This window comes from Ustilaginoidea virens, chromosome 4 (genome assembly GCF_000687475.1).
Source record: "Ustilaginoidea virens chromosome 4, complete sequence".
Taxonomy (NCBI): domain Eukaryota; kingdom Fungi; phylum Ascomycota; class Sordariomycetes; order Hypocreales; family Clavicipitaceae; genus Ustilaginoidea; species Ustilaginoidea virens.
In genome coordinates this window covers 1,863,878-1,874,419 of record NC_057319.1, presented here as the reverse complement: position 1 = coordinate 1,874,419, position 10,542 = coordinate 1,863,878, and the positions used below count along the sequence as shown (strand labels likewise).

Here is a 10,542-nt window from a genome sequence, read left to right as displayed (position 1 = left end):
TGACGGGCTGATGATGGATGGTTGGTCCAAGGAGGATTGACGGTCAGGTCGTCCGATGGAGGTTGATGACTGGGAAGAGGATTTGGGAAGAGGCACGATGATCCGTGGGGATGCATCGTCATCGTCATGGTCATCTGCGCAGGCAGGTGCAGGTGCATGTGCATGTGTACATGTGCACAAGTTATTTCCCCCGCTTCCACGCAATGGAAAGGTACCTAACCCAAGGTACCTATGTACACAGTACATGAGGATGATGCAGTAATAAGAGCTAAGCCCAAGACGGGAAGGTTGTGTCTTTTGCATACAGGTGTACGGAGTACCCTAGGCACTTGACCGCCCGCCACCCTTGGAAAGCCCGATTCGGATGCCGTGGTCCCAAGTGTCAATACGAATTGAAAGACGGCTTACGGCTTACCGCTGTGTCAGGACTATCAACATCGAACGTCTTGAGGGCTTATGCGTGCAGTGCATGCAGTCTTTGCGTCTCGGGCCCAGCTCTCACTGCTGCCTGCGGGATGAAAGATGCACCCCCCGCGGGGCTTCACGCGCTCGTCTTGGTCTCGTCCGTACGGAGGCTGGCTGGCTACCTGCGGGGTGTGTCTTGGGTTATTCCCGAGTCCCGCCCCGACGGGGGTGAGCGCAAGCAGGGAGGTTTGCCGACGTGCCGGCTGGGCCGTGCCGTGCCACGCCCGAGTCGGTCCCGAGTCCCGACGACGTGTGGGGGAAATGGCGGGCGAGTTTTGGTCAGCCGCAAAACCGGGAGAAAAAATAAAATAAAATAAATTAAAATAAAATAAAATAAACCCGGCCCCGGCGAGGCCAACAGCTCATGACCGCATATTCCGCGGCAAAGGGAAGGAAAAAAAAAAAAAAAAAAAGGTGCGTGGGCAAAAGTCAGAGAGAGCCCAAGGTGCAAGGTGCAAAGTTGCAGGGTGCACCGCGTCGCGGGTGGGCGGATGGGGTCGCATTGTTGGCGCCGTCAGCCGCCATTCCCCTGCAACGGCAAGTCCGCCTCTCTGGCTCGGCCAAGCCGGCAGCCCCAGCGACGGATTTGCCAAAAAGGGCTCCGGGTGCTGGCATCAGAGGGCTGACGCGACCCGACGGCAGGCGCTGCTGTCCCGACTGGCACGGCTTTGGGGGGAGCTTTCGCGGGCAACTCCGGGTCCAAGAAAGTCCGTATTACATACATCACCTGGACAGGCGGTGCAAAAGCCAGGTTCGACGGACTTGGCCCCCCGCTGGACGGGGGTGCTGGTCATGATTTTCAAACGTGCCGCATCGAAGGGGAGGGGGGGGGGGGGGACTTGCGCTTACGGTGGGCAGCATGGCCGTGGGCGGTGGTTTTGGCATCGCCGGTTCGGGTTGGGGGGAGGTCGTGATCTCCGGCAAGGGGCACCTGCACCTGGCAGCAAAAAGGGGGGCGGGGAGGAGAAGAAACCCCAGGAAGGATCGAAGGAGCCAGCCTTGTTTGGTTTGTTGTTCTTCTCCTCGCCCCCCAAACGACCGTCATGCTCCAGCCACGCAAATCCGAGATGCAAATACGACAAGCATCCCTCACGGGTATATAAGCGAGCCCCCCTCGCGCATCTTGGACGACAACCAAAACCAGCAGATTTCCTGTCCCCAGCACCACAGCATCTTTCTTCACCTTGGAACCTTGACTAGCCCATCCAAACGCACACTCGGCAAAAATGCAGCCCATCGCCTTGATCGTCTCGCTCTTCTGCGCCGGTGCTCTCGCCGCGCCGGCCGAGGACGTCCCGCGGGCTCCTCAGATCGGAGGGGTATGAATGACCTGACTTCTGTTCGCTCGCGGACGGAATCCCGTAGGCATGCTGACCTGCTGAACCTTTTGCGCAACCTAGTACTGCGTGCCCAACAGCGGCCACGGAACCTGCCTCGTCGCCGACCACGGCAAGACCAAGCATATCCCGTGCTCCCCGGACCACATTGTAAGTTGTGCCTTGGACTGCCGGCCCCGTGGCGGCGTTGCTAACCGAGGGTAGTGCCCGCACCATGTTAGCCGCGGCCACTGCGACTGGAAGGGCGGGTACGCCATCTGCAGGGAGTAGATGCGAGGCTTGGGTGCCCATGGCAGAGGGCGGCGGGGAAAGCCGTGCCATGCCTTTGCCTGGGACGGTCGTGGAATTCCGTGCCGGGCCCCCAGCAGGGGGGAGGGGGGGGGGGAGGAGCGGGCTGAAGCGGGTTTTCCAAAAGATGGTGGTGAAAGGGGGCAATGTCTCTCGAGATGTCGCGTACACGTCTTATTGCAAAGAATCGTTTCGATAGTGAATAAACTCAGCTGGCCAGCAATACCCATGTTGCATCTCATCGTGGGCTGTCGTAGCGAGACGGCGGCGTGGTTGGCTGCAGCGACTGAAGGACAAGCCGTAAACTTGGGCAACACATTACGGCAGGCATCCATAGAGTTTGATGGTGTCAAAGATGGAAGACAGACGTGGCAAGACGCGTCAAGATGCCAAGATGCCAGGCATGGGAAAAGAACTTGGCTAGACGCATCAACACACAGCAGGCTTGATGAAACGAAAAAGACTCGGCCAGACAGACGCGCATCCGGACCCAGCAGGCTCGACCACAGCTATCTCAAAGCACACATTTTGCACTCGGAAACAACCGCCCGGCCGAACAAGCACTGCACTCGGCATACCCAGACCGGTACAACTACCCGGCCCAACGTTTCGCCATGCATGGCGTCGAGATTGGCTCAGGCTCGCGCTGCTGAACGAAAACTCTATTGCGGGTTTGACTTTGCTCCGCCAGCTAGCTGTAAATGCGTCGTGAGCAAACCCTCCAGCCAGAGTGGCCGCCATCGTTGCTTTCCTTTCTTCTCCTTCAACGACGCCCATAGACGAGGGAGAGGAAAATCAAGACGCGAAGCAAAGCACGCGGCAAAAAAAAAAAGACAACAAAACAAGTCCGAAGCGCCCCAAACAACCGTCATGCCCCTCGAGCGCCTCCATCCCGAGCTAACCTACCTGGTGCTCGTCAGAGTCCGCAGCCCTCTCGACCTCCTCTCGCTTACGCAAGCATCTCCCGCCTGCCGCCGGGCCATCGTGAGCCTCTCCGCCGCGCGCTTTGGCAAGATCCTCCGCACCATCCTCCATCCCGCCGCTGTGCGGCACGCCGTGGCGGCCGTGACGGCTCCCGTCGTCTCCACGATCGAGCGCAGCGCTGAGGAGGAGCTCCGGCCGCTGCGCGCCTTCCTCGGCGACTACTTCTCCCGCGGCTCCGTCGGCTCCGTCGGCTCCGTCGGCCGCGGCCGCTACATGCAGGCGCTGGTCCTCTGCGCCCGGGTGCAATGGCTGACGCACGAGTACGTCGACACCACCATGGGGGAGATGGCGCGCGCGGCGCGACTAGCGAGGCAGGCAAGGTCCGCCCATTGCTGGACGTACGTCGACTACCATGACGGCGGCGGCGCGGACAAGAGCGGCTCGCTGGGCGGCAAGGTCTCGCCGTCGGAGCGGGCGAGGCTGCAGCGGGCCCTGTTCCGATTCGCCCTGTACGCCAGGTGCTTCCGGGCCGACGCGGAGCTCCGCGGCGAGCAGTACCGGTGGTTCGCGAGCAGGCTGGCCCAGTGGGCGGCGGAGGAGATGTGCTGCCTGTTCCAGTACTACATGGGCAAGGTGAGCCGGGCGGCCGACGAGGTGGAGCACGAAATGGCCGACCGCCTGCTCGCTGCCGGGCGGGAGGTGGCGCAAGCGCAAGCGCACGCGGACCCGGGCGGCGCTCTCTTGCCGGCGGAACGGCTCCGGCAAGGCCGCGGCTCGATGCACATATTCCGTCGGGAGGAGAGGGAGGCGTGCGCCGGCGGCATCGAGAGCCTGGTGTCGCTGGGGCCGTCGTTTCTGTTCCAGCTCCTGCGCTCGAGCGGCGACGTGCGCAGGAAGCTCATACGGGACAACTGCCACGGGAGGGCTACGGCGCGGACCTCCCTCCCTTTTGCGCTGGAGTCGTCGCTCAGCTGCTCGTGCTCGTGCGCGGTACGCCACACGGAACACGGCAGCTCTGCCGAAGAAGCCGAAGAGGAAGAAGAAGAAGAAGAAGACGACGACGAAGAAGAAGAAGAAGAAGAAGATGAAGACGAAGAAGACGAAGAAGAAGAAGACGACGACGAAGAAGACGAAGAAGAAGAAGACGACGACGAAGAAGAAGAAGAAGAAGAAGAAGAAGAAGAAGAAGAAGAAGAAGAAGAAAAAGACAAAGACGGCGTCGCTGACGCTGACGAGAAGAGCAGCAGCGTTTTCGGCAGGGAGCATGTCCACCGTGCCAACCTGGGCCACCAGCTCTACACTTGCATGCTCGACTCATACCGCCGGGACCCCGAGATGCAGCCCAGGCGGCAGGACCGCTGCTGGGCAGTGCGGAACCTGGGCTACGTCTTCTGGGACGAGAGGCGCATCTTGCACCCGGCCATTGCGGCAGCCCTGCAAAGTTGCGCGACGGGTGGCGCGGGACGGGCTCGGCAAACGGCTCGGGCGGAGCGCGCCGAACAGGCGCTGTCGGCAGGGTGAGGTCGGCGTACGTCACGGGAGAATTCGCGAGACGCGTCGGCCGGCTGTATTGCGATCCGGGCCGGCGTGAGACCCCACGGGATAGTTCCGACGCAGAGTGTGTGGCTCGTCGAGCTGCAGAGGGTTGAAGGGGGGAAGACCTAGGCCGAGTCTGAGGAAGAGGGAGAGGGAGAGGGGAGCACCCCGGGTGAAAAGTTACGCGTCCAAGTTTCAACAGGGCTTGCATTTGGCTGCCGGAGAGGGCATCGTGGTTTTGAAGATGCGACGGTGGACATGTATCTGAGACTACCTGAATCACACATTGTCTTGGTCGCCTGGTGCGATGGGAGGGGCAAAGGGGGAGTGCGGCTATGTGCTCTTTCCCATCACCGGGCTTGCACGGAACCTGAGCCGGGAAACGTGATTGATTGCATGTGCTCGGTTTTCAAAAGCCGGCATCGAATCTTGTATTTGTACTACGTGAACTGAATGTCAACTTGGCCTGATGCGGCGGGTAAATTCAATCCTCCCTGCTGGGGGGCTGGACGTCGCTTTCCCCGCAACGACAGCTGAGCTGAGCCGTCTTTCGCAACGTGAAGGTGCGCTGTCGTCCCCCCCTTGGCCCATCGTCCCCGAGTCCTCCCTCTTGCCACCATGAGAGAGAGCCAGGCGAACTGCCTCTCTCCCCCGGTGGGCCGACGCTTGCCATTATTCGCAGCCAGCCAGCCCGAGCTAGTATTCCCGCGGGGAAGGCCAGGATGCCAGAAGGGGGATAAAGGCGAGGCTTTGCTGACGGACTGGGAACTGGGAGTGTCGGGTCTGTAGAAGCAGGACTAATGGCCCCTCGAGGTTATACGCCACCCGCAAGGCAACCGTCTCCTGAATCGCTTGGTGTCTCTGCTGGGAACGAGGGGTTTATCGCTCTTGCAAGCGCACATTTTGCGGAGTTTTGATTGTTGGTTCACACGAAAAAAAAAAAAAAAAAAAAAAAAAAAAACATAAATCAGCGGGGTGAGGCGAGTGCTAAAAAATGGGCATGGAGACCCGGTTCTCCCAATCTATGTTCTGCACTTGACATTCAGACCGTTCCCGACAAGTGCCAAACACGCGGTCCCACAGTCTTGTCTGCTTGCCGTAATTGGCACTGCTCTTCCAGCCCTTTCGGTGATGCAAGTCGTGGTCCTCGATGATAAGCTCGGCGTCAAACAGCCTCAACAACCAGTTGAACGGATTGGGCGGCGAAGCCACCATTCGCAGCCCGCTATGCCCCGCTAGTTCGGCAAACACAATGTACTGATGACACACCCACCACTCGTAAAAGCCCATGGGGAAGCCTAGGGCCTTCATGGTGAAGTAAGTAAGCAAGGGGATCCCGGCAATGTCGAAAAGCTCCTGCTCCGAGTCGGCGTAGAGGGTAAGCAAAGGGTTAGGATGCTTGGTCAAATGATGGGTCCGGTGGTACTTCCAGAGGAAAGATACGTCGTGCATTAGGCGATGGTACCAGTAGAACCAAAAGTCAAGGATGATGCCGTAAAGCCCGACTTCAACCGGCAGCATACGCCAGTTGGTGGTAGAGGGTGGCTGGGAGACGCTGTAGGACAAGAAAATGGTAAAGACGGGGCGAAAGGTGGACGTGGCAACCAGGGCGGAGAGGACCTTGAAGACGCCCACGTCTGGGACATCGTCTCGTGGATGGGCATCGCCGTCTAGAAAACCGAGGCGATGGCCGAGGTTTCGGAGGATGGTGAATTCGCGGATGCCGTTTAGTTTGAAGGCGAGGCTGTAGAAGAGGACGGCTTGCCAGGGGGCGAGGTTACGGCCGGCGAGGTGGATATACAGGTGGTGGACAAGCATGGGGGCGAAGGCGTGGAGGAGGATCCAGCAGTGCTGCTGCCAGTCGTCTAGGTAAGGGACGCGTTCCGACTTGGCGTGGACCGGCACGGGCCTGTCGAGGTCGCTGGGGAGAATGTGCAGCCACTCGTACAGCCGGTGGATGATGCGCCATTCTTTGCGGTCTTTTCTGCGCCAAGTGGACTTGACCGAGTCCTTTGGGTTGGGATGATGCGAGCTCATGTTTGCGATGGCGGGCGGAGGGTTAGCAGCCAAAGAGGAAAAAGAAGCCTTGGGAGAAGGGGGGAGGGGGGGGGGGGGGGGGGGGGGCGAGTGCTCAAGGTTAAGAAGAGAAAAAGGGGGGGGGAGGGGCCGGTCAGAGGGACTGCCGGTAGGTGGAGATGTATTTAAGCTTTGGCCCGCGCGGCAAGACTGGGGGTTTGGTGATGAAGCCATCGACGTGACGGACCGGGGCCCCGGGGCATCTGCACGTGAAAGCGGAAGCCCCGTTGCCCGAGACGCGGCCCTGGATGCTTACGCTTCTTGCTTGAGGCGAGCAGGTGAGGAAGCGACGATGCGACGATGCGACGATGTGACGATGCCGTACGGACAGATGCGATTGGGAAGGCGAGGGGCAGCCAGCTTCGCCACCTTTGCCCGATTGGGACGGGCAAGGACGGGCAAGTGTGGTGCCAAGGCTGGGGAGCGGGGCACGGCGCTCGCTGTCTGGCCAATGGGCGGCAACGCACGCCCGCGCACGTGCCACGCACGTTGTCCCGCTGCCTGGGACGACGACGACAAAGGCCTGGTGAGCTTCGTTGAACTGTTGCGGCTCTTGTTCCTTTGAAAGGGCCAAGGCCCAACCAAACAAGAAGAGACGACCCTGCTGCCAGGGCCAAGGTCTCGCTCTCGCTCTCGCTCTCGCTCTCGCTCTTGCGCTCGGAAAGAAATGAGAACTCCCGACTGGTGCTCCGGTAGCTAAGGTGCATTCGTCAGCGGACCTCATGGAGCACAGCATGGCCAGCTGTGGTCCGTGGTGGTGCAGAGCGGTCGACACCGGGTTGCCCCAACAGATGCAAGCGCGCGGGCCACGCCTGGATGGGGTCTGGTCTGAGCCTGAGTCTGAGTCTAAGTCTGGTCCGAGTCTGGTCTGAAAGGGACTGGAGTCATGGTCAGTCAGTGTGGGGGTCCGCACCAGCACACATGCAAGCCCATTCACTAGCCCACGTTGAGGCTTGCCCCTTGAACCCCATGATGAAATTGATTCCTCCGTTGCTCCGTAGCCGTACTTGCCGTACTTGCCGTACTTGCCGTACTTGCCGTACTTGCCCTGGATTTCTTCTTCGTCTCCCCCCCCTCTTCCCCAGCTCTTTCCCCCGTAGAGCGGGGAAATAGATTGATCTGCCTACTGCTATGCTCGGTTGGGTCCTTCCTAACATGTACTATTTACACTATTTACCCCCAGCCCCCTTCTCGAACAGTCCACCCACGTCATCCAAGGTTTGCAGAGCCCAAGCTTCGATACCAGCACAGCATCTTGCATCTTGCATCTTGCGCGCCAACTTGCTGCTACTCATCATAACATGTGCGCTGTCCGCCCAGACTGCCCAGTGCCCAGTGCATGTGCATGCATCCTCGGCCTAGGAACCCTAACCGTTTAAAAACCCAAGTTTGCTCCAATACTTACTTCCAATAGCTGCAGGCTCACTAGGTAGCGAGCGAATGACGTCATAAGGCTACGTGTGTCGTCTTTTAGCTCGAAGCTTCCACCAACGAAACCACAGCTGCATCAATCAAACCAAACACCAGACCCTACTCCGTACCAGTCCTGAAACCGCACACGCGCAGCTTTGCAAAGTTTTGCCACTAGACTGGGATGAGTATGTAGATCTCATTTAAAAAAAGAACAAAAAAATTAAATTAGAGTCGTCATCTCTACTCCCCCCTTAGCAAGAACCGGTTCACCTGTGGTACGGTATGATATGCCCGCTATAAAAAAACCGCCCTACAATCCATCTGTCGAGAATCCCCTCGCAAAATAGACACCCCACGTCCTCAACTACATCCACAGGATGGGCCTTGATTGCTAGGCGCAAAGGTCGCCAGCTCGCCAGGTCGCCAGCTCGGGTGTTTCTTCACATCGCGCGCATAGCTCCGCGCTTCGTGATGCCCAGCGGATCCAAGCTGTCATGACAGCCCAGTTACGCAGACGACGTCTCTAATCGTTTGAGTGTTTGGGACACGTTGCTTTCATAGTACACAAAGTTTGATCAATCACTCTGGCTTAGCACTAAGAAACCACAGTAAAGACAAAAAAGTGCTTTCTTCATTCACCCTTGGCTGGCAAGCCCCTAGGGGCCCTGACCTGCCCAAGTAACCAACTCAGTCACCCTTCACGTCCACCACCCCGACGCTCTGCAACCTTGACTGGACGGGTTGACGTCTTAGCTCTGCGCGCATCTGGTAGGCGCGAGCGAAGAGCCGCAGCCGAAGCCGCAGCCCTAGACTCAGGCGTTGGCGGAGCTTCAGGCGGGAACAACCGATGAAAGCTATCTCTTTTCCTGGCGACATAGTACGCGACATATGGTCTCCTCATCCTTCGAGGTACCTCCCTATTAGGTAATATAACTATCGCCTGACCCGTGTTTCGGTTCGTCATCATTTCAGCGCCACACACTGTCCTTCCTTTGGAGTACGGCTGCACTAAACACCCCCTCCTCCCGTAGAATGGTGATCGAGGACACTAGAGAGGTTGGCAAACGCGGTTAGGTTCTGTTTTTCTTCCAAGGGTACACGCGCCATGGAACCCAACGTACCGGAGTAGAGCAGTGGGTAAAAAGATGAGGTGCCCCCCCATGATCTGGCCAGCATGTACCGTGGCTGCCTGAGACGAGCCCCGGAATGCAATGCTGGTCAATTTGCAAGATAAAAAGGAATGTTAGCAAAGCCCAAGTGCGGTCAATGGTTCCGCCAAGGTTTTCAACGCACCCCTGAAACCCGAATTAGCTTCTGGTGTTTTGCCTGAAAACGAATCAATTGCATTTTTATCGCCATCGCGTTTAGCGATGCTATGATGCTGATGAGCGTTAGAAACTTCATTTCGCGAGCCACGAGGTTTTCAGAAGCCGGAATGGCGTCGTTTCGAGGGCGAGAACGGGGCAAGAGGAAGGTCTCTGGCTGGACGTAAAGAGAGGCTGTTTTATACGGAGAATTTCGACCGGCGCCACTTTCGTTTTTTGTTTCTTTTTTTGTTTCTTTTTTTTTTTTTTTCGCAACTGATTCATGCTCATGCTGCTGGCTTCATACTCGGTGCTATTGTTATTGATGCGGGCTGTATTTTTATCGTTAGCTTCGACAAGTCCTGGCAGGATCGGACTTGATAAAAATTGCAGCTGGCGCCGACTATACATAGCGTCGGCTGATGCCTATTGAAGTGGGATGGATTCGTGCTAAAATTATGCCAGCCGGGGATGCTGCTTTCGAATGGCTACAGTACTAGTGCATGGTAACTGTGTGAATGGTAAAGCAAGTGTTGCCACGTCGTACAATGTCCACCCGATGGTCATTGCTCCTGTTCTAAGAAAATAAATAAACGAATAAATAGCGGTTGGACGGACAGGCCGCATGCGGCCCATGCGAAAGGGCCGTTTGTTTCCATTGAATCGTCCATGCTCGAGATATAAATAGTGCTGCCTACCAGGAGTCCCAGTACAATATAGCAGCACCCTGTTGACGGGACCCCAAGGCCGTGCCGCCGGTTGTGTCACTTGTCATTTATTTTTGCGCAGCGATGAGCCCATGCGATGCGTCATCTTCCAGCCGCTCGACAAGCCATTCTAGAACGGCAACGGTGGCACACGCCGACGGCACTTTGGTGCTGCTGCACAGTCTTTGCCCCATAGTCAAGAACATCAGACCCATTTCTCGGCTGCGAAAACGGTCGAGAGGACGGCAGGAAGCTTACCGACGATACTATGGCCTCAGCCGCAAAGAATCCCAGCGCCATGATGCCCCGTCACACGTGATGCTAACCAAGTTTACGGAGTACGTGGATAAGATCCAAAGCCCCGGTACCTACAAGACGTAACGCTCAACTTTCGTCGAGGGCCATCCAGCAGCATCCCTATCAGGCGAGTGAAGAGCCTGCCGAATCATGCCACGCCAACACGTCGAGATGCGCAGATTCGCTGACCACGTC

At 57.9% G+C, this 10,542-nt stretch overlaps 3 protein-coding genes across 3 annotated transcripts; 2 read left to right on the top strand and 1 right to left on the bottom strand.

Annotated features, from left to right (window-relative positions):
- Window positions 1–1,691: 1,691 nt before the first annotated feature.
- UV8b_04994 (uncharacterized protein) lies at window positions 1,692–2,072 on the top strand (the record flags this gene model as incomplete). The annotated part of the gene is made up of 3 exons (XM_043142492.1): window positions 1,692–1,784; window positions 1,866–1,952; window positions 2,007–2,072. 3 exons carry the CDS (start codon window positions 1,692–1,694, stop codon window positions 2,070–2,072), a joined length of 246 nt encoding a protein of 81 aa, XP_042998426.1.
- Window positions 2,073–2,960: 888 nt separating this feature from the next.
- Window positions 2,961–4,535, top strand: UV8b_04993 (uncharacterized protein; the record flags this gene model as incomplete). Its single annotated transcript, XM_043142491.1, has 1 exon — window positions 2,961–4,535. The coding sequence occupies one exon, from the start codon at window positions 2,961–2,963 to the stop codon at window positions 4,533–4,535; it is 1,575 nt and encodes a 524-aa protein (XP_042998425.1).
- Window positions 4,536–5,537: 1,002 nt separating this feature from the next.
- Window positions 5,538–6,587, bottom strand: UV8b_04992 (uncharacterized protein; the record flags this gene model as incomplete). The annotated part of the gene is made up of 1 exon (XM_043142490.1): window positions 5,538–6,587. One exon carries the CDS (start codon window positions 6,585–6,587, stop codon window positions 5,538–5,540), a length of 1,050 nt encoding a protein of 349 aa, XP_042998424.1.
- Between the last annotated feature and the right edge of the window lie 3,955 nt (window positions 6,588–10,542).